The sequence below is a fragment of the Chanodichthys erythropterus genome, chromosome 22 (assembly GCF_024489055.1).
Source record: "Chanodichthys erythropterus isolate Z2021 chromosome 22, ASM2448905v1, whole genome shotgun sequence".
NCBI lineage: Eukaryota > Metazoa > Chordata > Actinopteri > Cypriniformes > Xenocyprididae > Chanodichthys > Chanodichthys erythropterus.
The window spans coordinates 3,888,071-3,913,034 of NC_090242.1; the positions used below are offsets into that span (position 1 = coordinate 3,888,071).

A 24,964-nucleotide genomic window follows, 5' to 3' on the forward strand; every position below is an offset into this window, starting at 1 on the left:
GTGTCTGGTTGCAGGTTTCAGTCGTAACACGAGTAGCGTATCACCGCACGGCTATGTGCCCAGCTCCACCCCTCAGCAGAGCAGTTACAGTACGGTATCCACCAGCATGAATGGCTACGGCAACGGCGGCATGACCAACCTGACTGGCTCCCCGAGCTTCCTGAACGGCTCTGCCGCCAACTCGCCCTACGCAAGTGAGTTTTCACAATGTGATATTCTATATGTCCATGAAACACAAAGGAGTTTGATGTTTAGCAGAATGTCCAAGCTGCTCTTTTCCATACAATGAAAGTGAAGTGATGAAAATTCGCCTTAAAAGTACACTGTAAAAAAGCAAGTTTTAAAGTCGTAAATAAAAGAACGATTACTGAATTATGACCTTTGAATAGAAAACACTATTTCTGTCTTTCTATTTCAAAATTTTACATTTAATTCAATGTGTTATTTGTGCAATTTACTAGCAATTTACTAGCAACTAGCCTACACCAATTTTTTATAGTATAGTCCACATGACTCATGCACTATATTCAAAGCTATCTGAAGCATTATGATGAAACATATGTTTCATATATTTCTTTTAAGTATAAGCAGAAGAGATGCTGGTTTATCTGGTAGTGGGCGGAACTAATTTGCAAACTGCAATCTCATTGGCTGGCGCTCATCTATTACGTCCCTGTTTTAATTTTAGCAAATCAGTTAGAGCGAACGCTAAGAACGTGATTAATATTCATGAACCCAGCAGCTCATCAATCCTTAGTGCGTTGTATATTGTTATTAGTAGTAGAATTATTATCTTTTAATAATAATTACTAAGTTCAGTTAAAATGACAAATATGTATTCATACATGGTTTTACCAAGTTTTTACCGCATCTTAAGACGTGATGTGTTAATGTGATGTCATTACTGTAAAATCAGACCTACTGTGACATACTTTCATGTGCTGTTTAAATACATGAAAATTCAAATGAGATTTGAGGTCTTTTAAAATACATTTAAAAGGTATTTAAAGTACAATTTTTTAGACAGTTGAAGTGCTTAATTCACACTCCAACAAGGCCTTGTTTCCAAACAAACTTCTGTCATTGATGCACAATCATTATAGGAAGTCTGACAGTATGGGCCTTTAGGTCTGATATAATTCCCAACTGAGAATTCCCTCAATCCTCCTGCACTGCAATCTGTATTAAACAGTGCTTTAAAAGTTCTCTCCTCCTCAACTGTTGACGTGCTTTTCTCTTCTGCTCGCTTGACAGTGCCACCTCACTCCAGCTGTTATTTATTGTGCTAATTCTTAATTGCTCGCTCTTTCCAATTAACCAGAGATGAGAAAGTGAGCCAGAGACAAAAGATTTGTGAAGTGTTTGTTTGACTTTAATTGTGTTTGGGGAGGGGGGGCAATCTGACACTAAGGGTATGTTTACATGAAAACAATGTACTAAACACGGAAAGGTTTTTCCTTAGCGTTTTTCTTGTACAGGCAACGGATCTCTGAAAATGATTAAAAACACTGTATTATGTTGCCAGGCCAGTAGTTGGCGATGTCACGTTGTAAAGAAATGCTACGCGCCTTTAGACTGAACATGAACATTTTCACAAATTCGTGTTTTTGTAGTTTACATGGAGACATTAATGGTATGATATTCAAAAACTTTGAAACCTGTTTTTCAGAAGTTTGTGTTTTCAGGGCCCCTAAACATTATCTTCGTGTAAATGAATGCCGGAAACGCATAAAAAGTTTTCTGATTTAGTTTAAAACGATGTCGTGTAAACAGCCCCTAAATCTTCAAAAAGGAGAAGATTTAGTTATTTAAAGAGATCAGCAGTGCACACAACTTTGAGACAAACACCCGCACAAAACCCTGGCAATGCAACCCCTTTTTTTAAATACAAAAAACAGGGTTGTACTGCCTCTGTCAAATTTAAATTCCACTTTGGCCTGTGAATTAAAACTGTTAATTAAATCAATAAAGTAATTGATGGGCTAACACTTGAAATGCACTGCTAACATCCTGCAATGTTAACAAGTATTATAAAAGGCTCACTGACATCAAATCACTTCCAATCAGTCCTAGAGACCGCTGTTAAGCTTCCAGTTTTCATCAATTGATTAAACTTGATTAATGGATCGTGCCTTTGTTACAAGATTTCGCCTGAACTAATTTAATGTGGCAACTTGGATTTTTAAATGATAAATATAAAAATTAAAACCACACCAAATAGCAAAATTAACCCTAAATGTTAAATGCAAAACTATTTTAATTGGGTTTTAAGAATTTTTTAACAACAAAATTTACATTAAAGAATAAAAAAATAAATAAAATAATAATTATTTTTTTTTTAAAATGGCTTATTCCGAAGTGATTTAGTTTAATTGCAACTAATCATTTCCACCCTAAATTTTTTCCTACATGAATTTTCTTCCCTAATTTATCTCTTCCTTCCTTGTCTTTCTGCTTAATCCAAAATGTATTTCTCAACCTCACTTCCTGCATTCCTGCAGTCGTCCCCTCCAGCCCCACCATGGCCTCCTCCACCAGCCTGCCCTCAAACTGCAGCAGCTCCTCTGGAATCTTCTCCTTCTCGCCGGCAAACATGGTTTCAGCTGTGAAACAGAAGAGCGCGTTCGCTCCTGTCGTTCGACCCCAGTCCTCACCTCCACCGACATGCACCAGCACCAATGGGAACGGTCTCCAAGGTAACGCACAAGTCCTTCACACTCAAATTGACAGTAATGACATCATAAAACTTTTAAAAATGAAAATACAACAAAAACACAAGTGTGCAAATTACTTACAGCCAGTTCGATCACTTTATATGATCAACAGATTGAGTTTAGGCTTTTATTCACATATAAACATTGATCAACGCACACATCAGTTGTGGAAGCTCCAGCATGTTTGCTTGACGTGCAAGAACCAATGAGGTTCATTCTCGTGTTACGCAGCACGTTTGAACTTCAGCAAGAACCAATGAGGTTCATTCTCGTGTTACGCAGCACGTTTGAACTTCAGCAAGAACCAATGAGGTTCATTCTCGTGTTACGCAGCACATTTGAGCTTCAGCAAGAACCAATGAGGTTCATTCTCGTGTTACGCAGCACGTTTGAACTTCAGCAAGAACCAATGAGGTTCATTCTCGTGTTACGCAGCACATTTGAGCTTCAGCAAGAACCAATGAGGTTCATTCTCGTGTTACGCAGCACGTTTGAACTTCAGCAAGAACCAATGAGGTTCATTCTCATGTTACGCAGCACGTTTGAGCTTCAGCAAGAACCAATGAGGTTCATTCTCGTGTTAGGCAGCACGTTTGCGCTTCAGCAAGAGCCAATGAGGTTCATTCTCGTGTTACGCAGCCCGTTTGAGCTTCATCAAGAACCAATGAGGTTCATTCTCATGTTACGCAGCACGTTTGAGCTTCAGCAAGAACCAATGAGGTTCATTCTCGTGTTAGGCAGCACGTTTGAGCTTCAGCAAGAACCAATGAGGTTCATTCTCGTGTTACGCAGCACGTTTGAGCTTCATCAAGAACCAATGAGGTTCATTCTCGTGTTACGCAGCCCGTTTGAGCTTCAGCAAGAGCCAATGAGGTTCATTCTCGTGTTACGCAGCACAGTTGAGCTTCAGCAAGAACCAATGAGGTTCATTCTCGTGTTACGCAGCCCGGTTGAGCTTCAGCAAGAGCCAATGAGGTTCATTCTCGTGTTACGCAGCCCGTTTGAGCTTCAGCAAGAGCCAATGAGGTTCATTCTCGTGTTACGCAGCACATTTGAGCTTCAGCAAGAACCAATGAGGTTCATTCTCGTGTTACGCAGCCCGGTTGAGCTTCCGCAGGAACCAATGAGGTTAATTCTCGTGTTACGCAGCACGTTTGAGCTTCAGCAAGAACCAATGAGGTTCATTCTCGTGTTACGCAGCACGTTTGAGCTTCAGCAAGAGCCAATGAGGTTCATTCTTGTGTTACGCAGCACATTTGAGCTTCAGCAAGAACCAATGAGGTTCATTCTCGTGTTACGCAGCCCGGTTGAGCTTCCGCAGGAACCAATGAGGTTCATTCTCGTGTTACGCAGCCCGGTTGAGCTTCATCAAGAACCAATGAGGTTCATTCTCGTGTTACGCAGCCCGTTTGAGCTTCAGCAAGAGCCAATGAGGTTCATTCTCGTGTTACGCAGCCCGTTTGAGCTTCATCAAGAACCAATGAGGTTCATTCTCGTGTTACGCAGCCCGTTTGAGCTTCAGCAAGAGCCAATGAGGTTCATTCTCGTGTTACGCAGCCCGTTTGAGCTTCAGCTGCGTAACACGAGAATGAACCTCATTGGTTCTTGATGAAGCTCAAACGGGTTGCGTAACACGAGAATGAACCTCATTGGCTCTTGCTGAAGCTCAAACGGGCTGCGTAACACGAGAATGAACGTCATTGGTTCTTGTTGAAGCTCTAACATGTTGCGTAACACGAGAATGAACCTAATTGGTTCTTGCTGAAGCTCAAACGTGCTGCGTTACGCAGCCCGTTTGTGCTTCAGCAAGAGCCAATGAGGTTCATTCTCGTGTTACGCAGCCCGTTTGAGCTTCAGCAAGAACCAATGAGGTTCATTCTCGTGTTACGCAGCACATTTGAGCTTCAGCAAGAACCAATGAGGTTCATTCTCGTGTTACGCAGCACGTTTGAGCTTCAGCAAGAACCAATGAGGTTCATTCTCGTGTTAGGCAGCACGTTTGCGCTTCAGCAAGAGCCAATGAGGTTCATTCTCGTGTTCCGCAGCACGTTTGAGCTTCAGCAAGAACCAATGAGGTTCATTCTCGTGTTACGCAGCACGTTTGAGCTTCATCAAGAACCAATGAGGTTCATTCTCGTGTTACGCAGCCCGTTTGAGCTTCAGCAAGAGCCAATGAGGTTCATTCTCGTGTTACGCAGCCCGTTTGAGCTTCATCAAGAACCAATGAGGTTCATTCTCGTGTTACGCAGCCCGGTTGAGCTTCAGCAAGAGCCAATGAGGTTCATTCTCGCGTTACGCAGCCCGTTTGAGCTTCAGCAAGAGCCAATGAGGTTCATTCTCGTGTTACGCAGCACATTTGAGCTTCAGCAAGAACCAATGAGGTTCATTCTCGTGTTACGCAGCCCGGTTGAGCTTCCGCAGGAACCAATGAGGTTCATTCTCGTGTTACGCAGCACGTTTGAGCTTCAGCAAGAGCCAATGAGGTTCATTCTCGTGTTACGCAGCACATTTGAGCTTCAGCAAGAACCAATGAGGTTCATTCTCGTGTTACGCAGCCCGGTTGAGCTTCCGCAGGAACCAATGAGGTTCATTCTCGTGTTACGCAGCCCGGTTGAGCTTCCGCAGGAACCAATGAGGTTCATTCTCGTGTTACGCAGCCCGGTTGAGCTTCCGCAGGAACCAATGAGGTTCATTCTCATGTTACGCAGCACGTTTGAGCTTCAGCAAGAACCAATTAGGTTCATTCTCGTGTTACGCAACATGTTAGAGCTTCAACAAGAACCAATGAGGTTCATTCTCGTGTTACGCAGCCCGTTTGAGCTTCAGCAAGAGCCAATGAGGTTCATTCTCGTGTTACGCAGCCCGTTTGAGCTTCATCAAGAACCAATGAGGTTCATTCTCGTGTTACGCAGCCCGTTTGAGCTTCAGCAAGAGCCAATGAGGTTCATTCTCGTGTTACGCAGCCCGTTTGAGCTTCCGCAGGAACCAATGAGGTTCATTCTCGTGTTACGCAGCCCGGTTGAGCTTCCGCAGGAACCAATGAGGTTCATTCTCATGTTACGCAGCACATTTGAGCTTCAGCAAGAACCAATGAGGTTCATTCTCGTGTTACGCAGCACGTTTGAGCTTCTGCAAGAACCAATGAGGTTCATTCTCGTGTTACGCAGCCCGGTTGAGCTTCCGCAGGAACCAATGAGGTTCATTCTCATGTTACGCAGCACGTTTGAGCTTCAGCAAGAACCAATTAGGTTCATTCTCGTGTTACGCAACATGTTAGAGCTTCAACAAGAACCAATGAGGTTCATTCTCGTGTTACGCAGCCCGTTTGAGCTTCAGCAAGAGCCAATGAGGTTCATTCTCGTGTTACGCAGCCCGTTTGAGCTTCATCAAGAACCAATGAGGTTCATTCTCGTGTTACGCAGCCCGTTTGAGCTTCATCAAGAACCAATGAGGTTCATTCTCGTGTTACGCAGCCCGTTTGAGCTTCAGCAAGAGCCAATGAGGTTCATTCTCGTGTTACGCAGCCCGTTTGAGCTTCATCAAGAACCAATGAGGTTCATTCTCGTGTTACGCAGCCCGTTTGAGCTTCAGCAAGAGCCAATGAGGTTCATTCTCGTGTTACGCAGCCCGTTTGAGCTTCATCAAGAACCAATGAGGTTCATTCTCGTGTTACGCAGCCCGTTTGAGCTTCAGCAAGAGCCAATGAGGTTCATTCTCGTGTTACGCAGCCCGTTTGAGCTTCATCAAGAACCAATGAGGTTCATTCTCGTGTTACGCAGCCCGTTTGAGCTTCAGCAAGAGCCAATGAGGTTCATTCTCGTGTTACGCAGCACATTTGAGCTTCAGCAAGAACCAATGAGGTTCATTCTCGTGTTACGCAGCACATTTGAGCTTCAGCAAGAACCAATGAAGTTCATTCTCGTGTTACACAGCACGTTTGAGCTTCAGCAAGAACCAATGAGGTTCATTCTCGTGTTACGCAGCACGTTTGAGCTTCAACAAGAACCAATGAAGTTCATTCTCGTGTTACGCAGCCCAGTTGAGCTTCCGCAGGAACCAATGAGGTTCATTCTCGTGTTACGCAGCACATTTGAGCTTCAGCAAGAACCAATTAGGTTCATTCTCGTGTTACGCAACATGTTTGAGCTTCAACAAGAACCAATGAGGTTCATTCTCGTGTTACGCAACATGTTTGAGCTTCAGCAAGAACCAATTAGGTTCATTCTCGTGTTACGCAACATGTTTGAGCTTCAACAAGAACCAATGAGGTTCATTCTCGTGTTACGCAACATGTTTGAGCTTCAGCAAGAACCAATGAGGTTCATTCTCGTGTTACGCAGCACATTTGAGCTTCAGCAAGAACCAATGAGGTTCATTCTCGTGTTACGCAGCCCAGTTGAGCTTCAGCAAGTACCAATGAGGTTCATTCTCGTGTTACGCAGCCCATTTGAGCTTCAGCAAGAACCAATGAGGTTCATTCTCGTGTTACACAACATGTTTGAGCTTCAACAAGAACCAATGAGGTTCATTCTCGTGTTACGCAACATGTTTGAGCTTCAACAAGAACCAATGAGGTTCATTCTCGTGTTACGCATCACGTTTGAGCTTCACAAGAACCAATGAGGTTCATTCTCGTGTTACGCAACATGTTTGAGCTTCAGCAAGAACCAATGAGGTTCATTCTCGTGTTACGCAGCACATTTGAGCTTCAGCAAGAACCAATGAGGTTCATTCTCGTATTACGCGGCACGTAACACGAGATTGTGAATAAAGAATGAACCTCATTGGGTCATTCTTGTGAATAAAAGCCTAAATTAAATCTGTTCTTCAAATGAATTGATCATGTCTCTGAAAATTTGGACAAAACCACTTGATTCGTATGGATTAGTTTTACGATCTTTTTATGAACTTTCTGAAGTGACAAAGTTGTAGTTGCATAGACTGTCAATGGAGAGACAGAAATTTCTTAGACTTCACTTCATTTGTGTTCCAAGGATGAACGAAATCTTATGGGTTTTTGAACATCGTGAGGGTAATTAATTGATGATGATTTTTTTTTAAATTTTGGGTGAACTAACCATTTAACAATGCTTTTTTAAATGTAAATCTGTAATGAAGTCATAAATTCGACAATAATGATGTTTTGGTGATAGTGACGCACAGTACTGATTGCAATAGAAATGGAAACTATGTCAGAATGATTTAAATAATTTGCATTCTGCTGTATGCATCACTCCAATAAAACAATACTGCAAGAAAGAGACTGATTGGAGATGATTATATTGTGCATTCACTCCTGTTCAAAAGTTTGGAGTCAGTAAGAGTTTTTGAAAGAAGTCTCTTCTACTCACCAAGGCTGCATTTATTCAATCAAAAATACAGTAAAAACATTAATGTTGTGAATATTGTTTCATTTCAAATATATTTTAAAATGTATATATTCCTTTCTTCAGTGTCACATGATCCTTTAGAAATCTCCTATTTGCTGATTTGGTTCTCAAGAATCATTTCTTATTATAACCAGTGTACATTTGGCGAAACCATCATACATTGTTTAGGAAATTTCAAAAGAAAAGCTTTTTTTTGTAACAACTTGAAAGTCTTTACTAATACTTTAATTTAATGCGTCCATATAAAAAGTATTAATGCCCCCAAACTTTTGAATGGTAGTGTTACATCACTAAAGTCCAGTAAGGATCCGAAGCATGAATGTCTAATCTTCCGTTTGACCATATACTCACCCATCATTCGGTCTGATATTAACCTCTCTCTTTCTCTTCTTTCCCTTTCCCCTCTTCTTCTCTCCACTGCCCTCAGATCAGTCTTTTGTCGACTCTAACAAGTACTCCACAGCCAGCGCACTCCAGGGCCTGGCCTTCTCCTGAAGTATGTTACTCATCCATTACTCCTCCCACTTCTCACATGTTTCTGTATCTGATCATCCATCCATCCATTCCAACAAATAAGCTTTTTTTTAAGGGAAAGTGTGTAATTTTTGTCTTTTAAATTCTTTCTCCAATTCCAGTGTCAGGTATAAGAAATTCCGATTGCGTGATTTGGAGGTGGAACTTTCTGTTTGTCCAACCAATGACAGACATGAGGAATGTTTGAGAAACCTGTTTGAAAACTGTTTGTCATTATTGCTGCAATTCAATTTGTTGATGCTAATAGTGCAGAAATGACACACTTTACCTTTAAATACCACATGTCTCCCATATATCACACTCCAGTTCTGTTTTATCATAAACCTGCAGAGCATGTTACATCCAAAATGATGTTACTGTGTGTCAATTTTATGTGTGAGCATGCGTGAGCATATATTCGGTGTTGTGTTTCACCTCCAGCAGTTTCCTAGAGAACACAACCCTTCCAGAATAGTTCACCTCTCTTTTTTTTTTTCTAGTTTGTCAGCAGTTGCTAAACTCATGTTGAGTCAGATCTGCAGTGCTAAGCATTTTCCTCATGTTAAAAGTCCATGTTGGCCTAACTCATATTAAAGAGAGTGACGTTTCTGGAATGAATTTCAGTGTACGTGATATTAGACTGTCTCTAATTTGTAGTGGTGCACACCATGGCCAACATGGCCTTACAAGCCCAGAACAATGAAGCTAACTGCTTGCAAACAATTAGGAGTCAGTTGAGACGTTTAATCAACCGCTTGAAGTGTCTAGTTTGTGCCAATTTTGCATTGACACTGAAAGAGTTTAAGATTTATCCCTCATCTGAAAGGGCCACGGTTTGTTACACAGATGTGGAAACAGATTGCTGGGTTTAAAGAACTATTAATAACTGCGGAAAATATGAAACGATGTCCAGTCTCGTATAGCGATGCTGGCTTTGCTGTACGACTCAGACTCTTACATACACTTTAATGTTTTTTCCTCTTATGCTCACCAAGACTGTATATTTATTTGATAAAAAACAATACAGTAATATTATGAAATATCATCAAAATTAAAAAAGCTGTTTCTTATTTTAACATATTTTAAAATATAATTTATTCCTGTCTCTGTCTCTTCACAGTTATCCCTGGAATGATCGTTCCTCCCATGTAGGTTGCGTCTGTGCGCGTGTGTGTGTGTGTGTGTGCGCGTGTGTGTTTGCGTGCAGACAGAGAGATGAAACATGCTCTTTCATGCCACTGGTCTCACTGAGCGTGTGCAGAAAACTCCGGCGCTGGACTGACCTCGCGGTCCTGTTCTGAAGGATGAAAAACTACAAACTCAGGCCCTTTTTAACACAATCTGCTTTGAAACAAAAAGATATAGAGGAAGAACGATACGAGAAAAAATATTGAACTGAACTGTTGTACCTCCCTGTTTTGATGTTGAAATTTGTACTCACCTTCTAGACACTTTTTAAGATAAGGAGCGACAGCACAGACGACGCTCACCCGCGCCATCTACACTATAACATGAGAGGTCTATTTATTTTAAAAACGTAGTTATTGATTTACCATCATAATTGTGTGTTTCTGCGTGTACCACCCTTTTATGAAATGATACCTGACACGATATTGCAGTGGTTTCTATTTATGATTTTAGATGCTAATGAAGGATTGCAGGTGATTTTTTGCGCAGTAATGTCCCACTGAATTTGCTAAATTGCTTTTGAATTTTGAAGAACTTTTGGTCAATCAAGTCTACAAAATGTGCCAGCAATGTGAATTTATATTTAAACTGTGGCAGCGAAGATATAATTTATGCCTTTTTTTTTTACCATGGTTAAAAACCGATTTTTAAATGCCAAAGGGAGAAATTTGGCTCCTTTGCATTGTTATTGTCATGTCCTGATTTTCGCACTCATATTCCATTTGCTGAGATTATGCTGCCTTCAAGTCTTCAAAAAAATATTTTTGTCATATGTTGACATAAAAAAACATTTCTCTCTCTTTTCTTTTTACTTACTGTGAAGCATGGAAGCTCGTTTCTGCCACGGAACAAAAAAAATAAATAAAAAAGCTAAATGCGACTTTTTATCTCACAATTATTTTTTTTTTCCTGCAATTGCCGTAATGAGGAAAAAAAGTAAGAATTGCGAGATACAGAGTCAGAATTGTCTGCTGATTTTTTTCACGCAATTGTTTATTTCTCTCAATTCTGACTTTATAACTCGCAACTGTAAGATTATATTTTGCAATTCTGTCTTTATAACTCACAATTGTGTTTATATCTCGCAATTCTGACTTTATAACTCACAATTGTGTTTATATCCCGCAGTTCTGACTTTACAGCTTGCAATTGCGAGTTTATATCTTGCCATTATGAGAAAAATGTCAGAATTGCGAGTTACAGAGTCAGAATTGTCTGATGATTTTTTCACGCAATTGTTTATATCTCACAATTCTGACTTCATAACTCGCAACTGTGAGATTATATCACGCAATTATGACTTTATAACTCACAATTGTTCATATCTCGCAATTCTGACTTTATAACTCGCAATTGTTCATATCTCACAATTCTGACTTTATAACTCGCAATTGTTCATATCTCACAATTCTGACTTTATAACTCGCAATTGTTTATATCTCACAATTCTGACTTTATAACTCACAATTGTGTTTATATCTCGCAATTCTGACTTTATAACTCACAATTGTGTTTATATCTCGCAATTCTGACTTTATAACTCACAATTGTGTTTATATCCCGCAGTTCTGACTTTACAGCTTGCAATTGCGAGTTTATATCTTGCCATTATGAGAAAAATGTCAGAATTGCGAGTTACAGAGTCAGAATTGTCTGATGATTTTTTCACACAATTGTTTATATCTCACAATTCTGACTATAACTCGCAATTGTTCATATCTCACAATTCTGACTTTATAACTCGCAATTGTTCATATCTCACAATTCTGACTTTATAACTCGCAATTGTTTATATCTCGCAATTCTGACTAACACGCAATTGTTTATATCTCGCAATTCTGACTTTATAACTCACAATTGTTTATATCCCGCAGTTCTGACTTTACAGCTTGCAATTGCGAGTTTATATCTTGCCATTATGAGAAAAATGTCAGAATTGCGAGTTACAGAGTCAGAATTGTCTGCTGATTTTTTCATGCAATTGTTTATATCTCACAATTCTGACTTCATAACTCGCAACTGTGAGATTATATCTCGCAGTTCTGACTTTATAACTCGCAACTGAGATTATATCTCACAATTCTGACTTTATAACTCGCAACTGAGATTATATCTCACAATTCTGACTTTATAACTCGCAATTGTGTGATTATATCTCGCAGTTCTGACTTTATAACTCACAATTGTTTATATCTCGCAATTCTGACTTTATAACTCGCAATTGTGTGATTATATCTCGCAGTTCTGACTTTATAACTCACAATTGTTTATATCTCGCAGTTCTGACTTTATAACTCACAATTGTTTATATCTCGCAGTTCTGACTTTATAACTCACAATTGTTTATATCTCGCAATTCTGACTAACTCGCAATTGTTTATATCTCGCAATTCTGACTAACTCACAATTGTTTATATCTCGCAATTCTGACTTTATAACTCGCAATTGTTTATATCTCGCAATTCTGACTAACTCGCAATTGTTTATATCTCACAATTCTGACTTTATAACTCACAATTGTTTATATCACGCAATTCTGACTATGACTTGCAACTGTTTATCTCGCAGTTCTGACTTTATAACTCACGATTGTGAGTTTTTATCTTGCCATTATGAGAAAAATGTCAGAATTGCGAGTTACAGTCAAAAATGTCTGCTGACTTTTCTCTCGCAATTGTTTATATCTAATTTTTTTCTCTCACAATTGTGAGTTTATTTTTCTCAATTCCTACTTTTGTCTCAGAATTGTGATATAAAATCACATTTGCAAGTTAGAAAATTCAGAACTGTCAGCTGATTTTTTTCCCACAATTGTGTTTATATCTCACAATTTTACAACTTGCAATTATGAGTTTATATCACAAACTGAGAAAAAAGCAGGAATTGCGAAATATAAACTCACGATTGCGAGGAAAAAAGTCAGAAATGTAAGTTTATATCTCGCAATCTTTTTCTTTTTTTCTCAGAATTATGAGATATAAAGTCTGAATTGCGAGACATGAAGTCACAGTTTAATTTTATTTATCTTTTATTCCCTGGTGGAAACAAGCTTCCATGCACTTTTTTGTACCAATTCAACAAAATTAAAAGCAAAAGGTGCCTGTAAGCCATGTACCTAGTGCTTTATGTTTTATTTTTCTTATATTGTTTTGTCGCACAAAAGTAGTGTTTTCGGTTTAGTTTTATTGCCGTTCTTGATCGCTAGCACACAAAATGCATTCAAAATATTCACAGTCAGTTTTTTTAGTTATTAAGATCAATACCAATTTGCTTCAATGATTTTTATTTGACACAACCCTATCTCAGAAAAACTTAAGGGCTTAAAGAAAAGAAGCTAAAGTTTCTCACTCAAGTATGATCATTCCAACATGACTTGAAGGCAACATTTGGCATTTCATTGTCATCTCTACCCAGTTTTCTCATTGTGTAACACCAGATTAAACACACACCCATGAGACAAAATAGTCAAGTACACATTACAGTATATACAGAGACAAGGTGGTCAAACACCAAACTTTGTAAAATGATTGCTGCCTCCTTTTTATATCTACTCTCTTATGGAGTATTTGTTTTTGTGGAGTGTGGACAACAAAAGTGAGTTTTATGCCATTCTAAAGACCTTTTTCCTTTTAATTTGTTTTTATTGTAGAAAAACTGATGATTTTTATCATTTAGTTTGCGATGGACTACTCCAGTAGGCAGATATTGTTCAGACTGAAGGATCGAGGAGATAAACGATTGAGTATTTACTGCTTGTTGGAGCCATTTTGCTTTTCTTGTAGATTTAGAGTTTTCATTGGATTCAAGCGGTTTCACAACACAGCTCTGAAAGTCCTCAAAACCGACACTGAATTCAATTAAAATAACCATTAAATTATAACTATGCACATTAAATGATTAATAGCATTTTATTCTTTTCATTTAACATTTTTCCTCCCTGCTGTCCGTGACCCCATCTGATCAGACCTGTCGCCCCGTTTTTGGGCCACTACGGATGCAGATCAGTCTGATTGTGCGGTCAGGACATGAGGGGTTTGGATGTTATGCCACAGTCAGCACTGTGAAAGCTCTGCACCCCTCTCATAAATGATCAAAGATCTAGATGAAGACATTACTTTGGGTTGTAACTTGTATGCTTTGTACAGACTGATAAATATGTTTGATTTTGTAATTCTCTTTTATTTTGCCAAAGTCATTGTTTTAAATATATTTATACATCAGAATGGAGTCATAAGGCAGCTTTATACAACCTAGTGTCACTGATATAATGTTTACGACATATTTAGCAGATCTCATTGGCTTAAGCTCTGAGGTTTCAATGATCACAAAGGGGTATATGTAGGATATCCATAAGAATATTGTATGTATCGCTTGAAATTGTACATGCTTCAAACTGTCTTCATGTTTGTGTGTTTTCGCTCATCGTTTGGCGATGATCTGTTTTTATTTTTCGTCATCTGCCAATTTGTGTCCATAAATGTGATTTTTGAATTTTATGTGAATAGTAATTTTGTATGTCAAAGAACAACCGCGTTTTTTTAGTCCATTCGCACAGAGCGATTGGGTTTTTTTCTTTATGAAAATTTGTTGTTATACCATTTTGTTTCAGATGGCAAGATTTGTTAAATAATATGTACTTTTAATGCAATGAAGTTTGAGAATATATTCACCAGGTAAACGATATAATAATCATTTAATTTTGCCTCTCTGTAACTTAGAGAGAAAAGGATAGTTATTATTTTAATTCTCATCAAATATACAGAAATATCTCCCTCTTTTTGTATATTTTCCCCCCATTTTAAAGGGAAAATAAGACACATATCTGTTCCTTTATCTCCCTTGTCAATAATTCTACAATCCTTGTTTTCTCATGGAAGTGTACCAACAATCAAATGTCTTAATGCAGATTTCTCTTTTTTTACATTATTTATTTATTTTTAAAAAATGTATTTAGATTGTTTGGGTAGAAAAAATAAATTAACAAGTTCAACTATGGAGTAACAGCACAAGAGTCTATACAGTTATTCGCTCGTACATGTCATTCCATGCGGCTCCTCTCCACTGTCACGTCTTAATGAGTTTCATCCCATTCTTGTTTCAGTGCATCACATAAAAAACTTTTATGTGGCTTTCCCTATTATTTAAGTGGGCATCAATTGCAAAGTTATCACTTGATTTATTGATTATTATGCCACACGTCCAAATGGAAAAGAAGTCTGCTACTATTTTTCCTGTTGATTGCATAATTGTTGTAGACTGGACTTTCAGTGGGCAGTTATTACTGGTGAAAAATATAAAAAGAAACTACTGTAAAGATGATCATTTTTTAATTACCTTTGAGCTGTAAAATAACTTTTTGACTTTCACAATATTTAATTAAAGTTTCTCTTGTCTGTGACTCTTTGTTCTTTGTGTTTTTTTTTAATTTCAAAAAATCTAATGTTAAATAACAAACACAGATGCTGCTGCTTAAAAACTAGTTGTTGAGGGAAATTAATAGGTAATGTATTTATGACATTGTAATAAAGCAGTTATTACATAGAAATAAAGAAATTGTTATAGTGCAGGGCTTCAGACTACTGCATTTCACAAGCCTGTCATTTGCAATATGAGTAGAAGTTAATTTATATTCGCATCAGATATTAAGTGCCCCTTATTAGTAATATGGACAATTTTAATGACTCTAGTTCATTAATATATTACATCCTTCTGGCATAAAAAATATGCCCACTGTCGCTTTAACATATTAATGATGGCTCTGGTCCTTTTTTAAATTAAAATGCATTTGGCACTTAATTGATTCATCATTTACATTTACAGTCATCAGCAGATATACTCTCATCTATAAACTGTAATGAAATGACTGGCTTGACAAATGTCTGTCCACTGACCTCACAGTACATTTACTGTACAGGAGTTTGAGTTCTGTGGAAATTCAGTGGTTTTACATTTCCCCCCAATTATTTTCCATAGTCCTTTCCTTTCACTTGAGCTGATTGTCTGGTTCATTTTAATTTGTATGTTGAAATTCTCTGGATTCTCTGATGTCCAAGAGTTGTCCTGTAAGAGAGAATTATATAACTGGAGTTTTATGACATTCTCTCAAGAAAATGTGAGTGGTGCTCACTGCCATGATGAGTGTTCTGTATTTTAGATGAATTTCACTAGATGGAATATCTTTACTCTATTTATAAGTCAGATCACTTTGTAAAGTAAAAGCACATATTTCCAAAACAAATCACTCGATTTGAGGTATATGACAGAAGTAAAATAAAATCAAATAAAGTACCTAGGAGTTTTTAAAAAGCTATGTTTTATTTGTTGTCTGTATAAACATGCAGTCACACCAACCTTGTGTATATTGTAATAATTAAGGACAAAATTCTGCAATTCCTTGAGGCTGTTTACACTGGACACGTCAAAATGAACGTTTCAAAAAGTAATGTACATCGGAAGTAGAACAAAGCATCCTTCTTCTGTTGGCACATCCAGTCTAGATAACATCATTATTTATACTAGCACAACATACACTGTTCGAATAAAAGGTTCAATATAGAACCTAAAAGGGTTCTGTCAGGTGCTTCATACCATTCTGGGGTTCCCACCATAGGATCCTTTTATGGATTTAGTTTCTTATTTTTTGTTTTAATACATTTTTAATTTTCATGCTTTATCACTATATACCCATTTCAAATATGGCAAGTTAAACATGAAAGTATTATACAATCATTTTTGACATTTCTCCTTATTTAGAACCGCTTTGTCATGAACGTCTTTAAAATCGAGTCAAGAGCCATAGGGTTCTATTAGAACCCCACTGAATCTTTTTTTTTTCCCCTAATGGCTCGTGTGACAAGCATGGCAGGACGAGAAAGAATGAGAGAGGACCAGGCCTGGATTTTATGTTATGTTTTATTATGTTTGTCCCTCACGGCCAGTATTTTACTTTCGTTTTGAATTTATTTTATATATTAAAAGTGTGTTGAACGTTAGCCAGTTCCCGTCTCCTTCTTCCCACACCAGCTAACCTTACTACATAGGTGCCGAAACTCGGGAGTAAGGAGGGACATGCTGTGAGAGAGCCCTCGCTGTTGAGGGGGATCGCTGTACTGAGGAGGTCGGGCAGCGAGGAAGAATGAAGACCGCAAGTGGCTGCCCGAGGCGGTGGTGCTGGAGCGAGCGTACAACAGGTGGGACGGAGAGCTGGGGTGGCTACCGTCCGAGAGGGAGTGGAGGAGTCGCCGCCGTTCACCGTGGGCCAGAGCCTGCTGTTGTCCGCCATGAACGGAAGACTCTCTGCCGGCTGCCCTCAGCCGGAGGAGCCATCGCCGGAGAAGGATCGAGCTGTCCACCGAGTGTCCAGTACCATCGCATGGCAGAGGAAGAGCCTCTCGGCTGGCTGAGTACCGAGCGGCAGCCTGCGAGGGGCAATGGGGGGTACGCGAGAGCCATGCGAGAGCCGCGAGGGAACGGCGCAAGGCCAGTAGCGTGATTGCTAAAGAGCATCGGTCTTCTATCTCTCACGGAGGAGCTCCGGAAGCATAAAAGGAGGAGTGATGACAGTGAAGGACGAGAGAGGACCAGGCCTGGATTTTATGTTATGTTTTATTATGTTTGTGTGGCCGTGTCATGAAAGAGAGGCTCAGGCAGGAGATCCAAGTGCAGCGTTTATTTACAGTGAGGATGGTTGTACAGGCAGAGTTAATCAGGGGCAAACAGGAACAGCAAAGGACAGGCAGGGACGTAGTCAGGGTACAGGCGGTAGGTCAAAATGCAGGCAGATATCGTAAAACAAGAAACAATAAACAATCCAAGGGTCCAAAGGCAAGCAGCAGAGAATCAACACAGGAAACAGACAAGGTCGGGAACAGAAAGGCAAACAGGGAAAAACGCTCAGAAATTGCAACATGAATGTTAAACAATACTTTGCGGTGAGGTGGTGTGAGTGGAAGTCCTTTATAGTCCTGATAATGAGCAGCAGCTGGGTGTGGTGATCAGTGTGGTGTGCTAGGGTGGATGTGGCAACAGGTGATTGGTGTGATGTGAACATGTGACTGACAGGGAGGATTGTGGGAAGTGTAGTCCGGGAACTGACAGGAGCAAACGGTGATCATGACAGGCCGGCTGTCAGCCGTAAGGGACTGCTGGCATTTTACTTTCGTTTTGTATTTGTTTATTTTATCTATTAAAAGTGTGTTGAACATTCGCCGGTTCCCACCTCCTTCTTCCCACATCAACTAACTTTACTACAGCTTGTTTCCACCAAGCGGTATGGTACAGTACGCAATTATTTCTGCTTCAATTATCAGAAGTTGTGAATGGTACCAAAATAACAAACAGTATTTATTTTTTTTTTTGGGACCCTTCCGTTGAGGTACCTAGCACAGTATTCCGATACCTAAAGGGAGCTAGACTCACTGTAGTACGCTGATTGGTTGACAGAGAATCATCACTTGTGTGTGCTACAAGGGGAATGACAACACAAGAGGTGCCGTTATTTAAGCATATAGTTGAAACACAATACTTTTGCATGAATCAGTGTTTTTGAACAATTGGTTTGAGTGGCTGATTCAATTACTCTTTCTCAGGGCTGGACTTGGACAAAATATCAGCCCTGGCATTTTTGGTCCTGACGACCCACCACTACGATCCAGAATCGGTCCATTCAGACACCAAGATGCTTGCAAGATTGTTTGCAAGATGCTGGATTTGTTTGTTTAATTATGGCACAATATTAACTATTTGACCATTTAAGTGCAATAAGCCATGGGTACTCGCAAACTGTTTGAGAGGCGGCTCTGTGTGTTTGCAACTTATACACAGTAGATCAGTGGTGTGCGTGTTTATGTGTGAGAACGGAACCTGCAGAAATTAGTAAAATGATGCGCAATACCCGCTACCACGTGCTGAAATTTGTGCTCTGTAAAAGCACTATTCAGCCAGAGCAAATGAGGCGAGTGAGTGAGAGGAGGCGGTGTGTAACAAACTGTCAATTCGCCGTCGAAGAGAAGAGAAGAGAGAGCAAGATCGCTCAGCTAGTATATCAATACTAGGGAAAATGGGTACCGAATCATTTCAGATATTTCAGTATCGATACATTTCGAAATATCTATATTTTTAACAATATTGTGCACACATATATTATATATTACACAATCAAACATGCTGCTGTCCCTGCATGATAGGCCAGTCCAAAAAAAAATCACTTGTATCAGCCCCAAAGTGCGTCAGCCCAGATTATGAAATTACCAATCCAGCCTTGCTCTTCCTGCAGTTACATGTTTCCATGCTGAATGCATCTGTTTTTCAATTAATCAGTTGAGTGAATTATAAAATGACTCATTCATAAAAAACTTTTTCTTTTTTTTTTTTTGTTAGGTATTCCTTGCTCCATATTAGTACCAGTTGAGTGTGCATGGATCATATTCAAAAGTTATTTTACACACTAAAACATGGATACTACACTTGGTCTTCTTTTTATTATCTTCAAGTGTACTGTGTGCACACATGTTCACACACACACACAGCCTGGAGGTGTGTGTGACAATGATGGGAACACGGGGGGTTAAGTGACAGTGCTTTAGGCTTCCATTAGCTAATGGATCAGTGTGAGTGTGTCTTGCCACTTCCCTCCTGCATTTAACCCCTGTGAGCTGCCCCCGTCTCTCCCTCTGTCTGTCTGTCATACCTACCCACTCCTCTAATGCAGCCACTGAACAGATTGATGAATAATAGAGGGCATAATTTAACAATCAGGGATGGAGAGCTATTTATCCTGACTGACAGCAGGGTTGTTAAAATCATCGCAGACCCGCCAAGGTTTGGGATGTTCGTAGAGTTAATGAGTGGGAGGGGATGGCTGATTCCGGGTCAGTTTTACTCTGTATGTAGGGACTAAGGTTAATATGGGATGCGGAAATATAGAGTGCAACAATCACTCCACTATAAAATATCTTTGGATTAATATGGATCAATCCCAATTATGGACACAAATTGTAATTTATTTTGACCTTAAACTAAAACATCTGATTAAATTAATTATTTAATCAGCATAAACCAATCAATCGAGCCTTTAATCCATACATATACATATACAGTGGGTACGGAAAGTATTTAGACCCCATTAAAGTTGTATCACTCTGTTATATTGCAGCCATTTGCTAAAATCATTTCATTCATTTTTTTTCCCTCATTAATGTACACACAGCACCCCATATTGACAGAAAAACACAGAATTGTTGACATTTTTACAGATTTATTAAAAAAGAAAAACTGAAATATCACATGGTCCTAAGTATTCAGACCCTTTGCTCAGTATTTAGTAGAAGCACCCTTTTGATCTAATACAGCCATGAGTCTTTTTGGGAAAGATGCAACAAGTTTTTCACACCTGGATTTGGGGATCCTCTGCCATTCCTCCTTGCAGATCCTCTCCAGTTCTGTCAGGTTGGATGGTAAAAGTTGGTGGACAGCCATTTTTAGGTCTCTCCAGAGATGCTCAATTGGGTTTAAGTCAGGGCTCTGGCTGGGCCATTCAAGAACAGTCACAGAGTTGTTGTGAAGCCACTCCTTCGTTATTTTAGCTGTGTGCTTAGGGTCATTGTCTTGTTGGAAGTTAAACCTTCAGCCCAGTCTGAGGTCCTGAGCACTCTGGAGAAGGTTTTCATCCAGGATATCTCTGTACTTGGCCGCATTCATCTTTCCATCGATTGCAACCAGTCGTCCTGTCCCTGCAGCTGAAAAAAACACCCCCATAGCATGATGCTGCCACCACCATGCTTCACTGTTGGGACTATATTGGACAGGTGATGAGCAGTGCCTGGTTTTCTTATTTTCTTATGCCTGGTTACCAGAGAATCTTATTTCTCAACATCTTGGCAAACTCCATGCGGGCTTTCATGTGTCTTGCACTGAGGAGAGGCTTCCGTTGGGCCACTCTGCCATAAAGCCCCGACTGGTGGAGGGCTGCAGTGATGGTTGACTTTCTACAACTTTCTCCCATCTCCCGACTGCATCTCTGGAGCTCAGCCACAGTGATCTTTGGGTTCTTCTTTACCTCTCTCACCAAGGCTCTTCTCCCCCGATAGCTCAGTTTGGCCGGACAGCCAGCTCTAGGAAGGGTTCTGGTCGTCCCAAACGTCTTCCATTTAAGAATTATGGAGGCCACTGTGCTCTTAGGAACCTTAAGTGCAGCAGACATTTTTTTGTAACCATGGCCAGATCTGTGCCTTGCCACAATTCTGTCTCTGAGCTCTTCAGGCAGTTCCTTTGACCTCATGATTCTCATTTGCTCTGACATGCACTGTGAGCTGTAAGGTCCTATATAGACAGGTGTGTGGCTTTCATAATCAAGTTCAATCAGTATAATCAAACACAGCTGGACTCAAATGAAGGTGTAGAACCATCTCAAGGATGATCAGAAGAAATGGAGTTAATTATACGAGTGTCACAGCAAAGGGTCTGAATACTTAGGACCATGTGATATTTCAGTTTTTCTTTTTTAATAAATCTGCAAAAAAGTCAACAATTCTGTGTTTTTCTGTCAATATGGGGTGCTGTGTGTACATTAATGAGGAAAAAAAAAAATTAACTTAAATGATTTTAGCAAATGGCTGCAATATAACAAAGAGTGAAAAATTTAAGGGGGTCTGAATACTTTCCGTACCCACTGTACACATATACATATACGTAAGTACATAAAAATAGAAGCACGATGCCCCTGATTGTCAGCGTACACACCTATACACAAACACCCACTCACTAAAAAGTCAAGTCACCTTTATTTATGTAAAGCTTAATACAATACAGATTGTTTCAAAGCAGATTCACAGTAATAAACAGGAAAATAGCAATGGGTGATGCAAACTGCATCAAATATTAGACAAATTCAAATTCTGCTGTAAAGCAGGTCTACAGAACACAATAAGGTCATTATTCTGCTCAAGTTATTTTAGTGTTAATTCAGTACAGTTCAATAACTGTGTAAAGTTCATAAATTATGAAATGAGATCAGTTCAGCTACAGAAGACAATAGTGTTATTCAGCTTTCAATAAAGATATATACGTGCACCTACACTGACCAACAGGTGCATGACATCATCTCAGTGTTGGCAGGAAATCGTGGCTCACCACTGTGAACATCCCAATCAATCACTTTACTCTCATCAAGTTTTGTATTGTGTTTCAATGTTTTACCTTGGGTTCATCTAAAATCAGATCATTTAAGCATAATAAGTCCCGATAACAATTTCTAATCCATCTAAACTACATATAACGTGTGCATATATTCAGCAAAATGTGTTTGAGCTGACATAGATTACATTCAGACTGTCAGTCCAAATCCGATTTTTGTGCATATCCGATTGAAATCTGAAATATAGTGAAATGTGATGTGATTGTGAAATGTGATTTTTACAAATCCGTTTCGAGTTACATTCATATGTGGTTTGCATTTCAGACTGACTGCTCTGATCGGATTTTGCGTGGTTTATGTGACTTTCTCACGCCACATAGAATATAAACATCAGATATTGTTATAGGAAACATGCTGAAAATTGCTGCAGAAACAAGGTTGTGTTGTTGCAAGGTGCCAGACGAGCAGAAAACGACAATATAATGGAGATATGTTCTCTTTTGAGGGAACTCAACGCTGTGTCAATAACGCTTTGGGAACGCCTCTGCGTGATTGCATCTGAAGCACTTGTGTCAACTAGTCCAATGGCAAGACGGAACATCATGGGCGGGTGACATCACTACCAGGAAAGCATAAATGCACACCTAGAATGACCGGCATTAGCTTCTTTGCCTCAGAAAGTGCTCGGTTTGTGTTAGTCACAAGCATAAGATATTATGGCAAGCAAACAAACATTTAGATCGTGTGCTCCTCCCTGCCTTGTTTGGGAACTGAGCATGTTCTGTCAGCACTCAAGGGCACAAGGACGCTTACCGCTCAAGGTAAATATGCTAAGCATCAATACAGGAGAATTGAGGACTCGCCACCCTCATCTCCTGTGTATGAGGAGCATACATGGTCATCTCTCTCTATATTTATATATAAAAAAGGGGCGGGCTGTGTTCATTCATAAAATGTCCTAAAGTGTACAAGATATGCACTATTGGGAGTTTTAGCCCCACTGATGTTGACTTTCTTGAGGGAAGAAAAGAATATACAATAAAGAATCGAGTGGCTTGGATCTCGCGTTTGCTGAGGAAACGCATAGATTAAGAGTCCATAAAGTGTAGTGTGTTGAAATCTATGAATTTATGATTCTTTTATTGTACATTGAAATTATTTTAATATAGTTCAGCCTTTATCTTGTGTTATCCTGTCTGGTTGATCTTTTGCTGCATTTAATTTTGAGGAATTAAATAATGATAAATTGGATGCTGTCATGGTATGTGACCATAGGAGGAAGAAGGCAGGAGAAGTGGGTTTCAAATAGAACTCAAAGGTTTAATGATAAATCAAACGGCAGGCAAGCACATCCAAAAAACAACAGTGACTGGACAACTGAGGGAGGTGAGTGGTGTGCTTAAAAGTCTGGTGTGATGAGGTGCTGATAGGGAACAGGTGTGTGATTAGCTGATGGTGGAGTGAGTGCAGGTGACGGCCAGTGAGGATGATGGGAAATGGAGTCCAGTACAGACGGAGACTGTGACAGTACCCCACCCCTCCCAGTAGGCGTGTCCTTGCGCCGTGGATGGAACAACCGGGGAGGGAGGGCGGGCGCTCTGGAGACCTTACAGACAGGTGATGAGGGAGGTGCAGACAGGTGAGAGCGGAGTCTGGAGCTAGCTTGGGGACTGAAGTGGAGTCTGGAGCTGGAGCGGGGACTGGAGCGGACTCGGGGACTGGGGCGGACTCTGGGACTGGAGCAGACTCGGGGACTGGAGCAGAGTCATTGTTTGTAGTTGGCGTGTGTGCCGTCCACCCACACACACAGAAGTGCTGTGGCCATAATGACATGTGCTGCACTCTCAGTGTGGAGGCCATTACCACTGAGGGCTCAGGTGTGGCGGCGGCCATCTTGACCGAGAGCTCTGGCATGGTGGCGGCCATCTTGACCGAGGGTTCAGGCATGGTGGCAGCCATCTTGCGACGAGGCTCTGAAGTGGAAGCAGCCATCTTGCGACGAGGCTCTGAAGTGGAGGCAGCCATCTTGTGACGAGGCTCTGAAGTGGCAGCGGCCATCTCACAACGAGGCTCTGAAGTGGCAGCCATCCTTATCGCTGGACAGAGGACTTGGGGAAGTGCAGGAAGACAGAAATGGACGGATCCATTGGAGGGAAATGTGGAGGGAACCAGCTTTGGGTGGGCTGCTGACACCATGTGTGTCCTCAATGGGACTGGATGAGGAAGATACTTTAACTTCCTCAACTTCAAAATTAGAACCATTTAAATACAGAATAAGATTAATAGACTCGACAAGAGAAATAACAAGCAGGTTTGCTATAGCAAATAGTATCCTCATCCAGGCCCAAGTGAAAACACACAACAAAAGAGGCATCAGGCCAGCTCACCTGATGGGAGAGCTCAAGAAACTCCTCCACATACCTCTCCAATGGGCGGCCATTCTGCCTCAGACCCCACAGGCGGTCTTCAGCCAGGATGGTGGTGTTATGTTGAGGTTCAGTCATCTGTCATGGTATGTGACCATAGGAGGAAGAAGGCAGGAGAAGCAGGTTTCAAATAGAACTCAAAGGTTTAATGATTAATCAAACAGCAGGAAAATACATCCTGATACTGGAGTGAGTGCAAGTGAGGGCCAGGGAGGATGATGGGAAATGGAGTCCAGGACAGGCGGAGACTGTGACAGGTGCATTTAATTTTGAGGAATTAAATGAAAAATACGTATCTGACTTTAACTAGTTAGATTAATGTATTAGTTTAGCCTTTCATTCAGACCATGTTAACTTGTCTGGTTGATCTTTTGCTGCATTTAATTTTGAGGAATTAAATGGTATAATACGGTGCTGTAGCTGTCCAGATCCGAGGAGGTGGATGTGCTGAGCATCAAGTTGAGGGAAATTGAAGATTTGCCATCTCAATCCCCTGTCGATAAGGAGTTTGTGGAGATTTTAACACAGGCCGTGGATAGGTGAAACATTATATGGCCGCTCAGCCAAAAAGCAAAATAGACAAGCATTTCTGTCGTCAAA

The 24,964-nt window shown here is 40.1% G+C and overlaps 1 protein-coding gene across 6 annotated transcripts in view; it reads left to right on the forward strand.

Moving 5' to 3' along the window:
* Window positions 1-24,964, forward strand: part of ebf1b (EBF transcription factor 1b) — a 183,848-nt gene that overhangs the window by 141,563 nt on the left and 17,321 nt on the right. For 2 of the 6 annotated variants that reach the window (XM_067375546.1, XM_067375547.1), the window contains exons 14-15: window positions 15-194; window positions 2,502-2,696. In XM_067375546.1, coding sequence (XP_067231647.1) covers window positions 15-194; window positions 2,502-2,696 — 375 coding nt within the window. Of the gene's footprint in view, window positions 1-14; window positions 195-2,501; window positions 2,697-8,531; window positions 8,601-8,739; window positions 15,188-24,964 lie in introns of those variants that run through there. The other 4 variants (XM_067375549.1, XM_067375548.1, XM_067375550.1 and 1 more) reach the window with 4 other exon arrangements.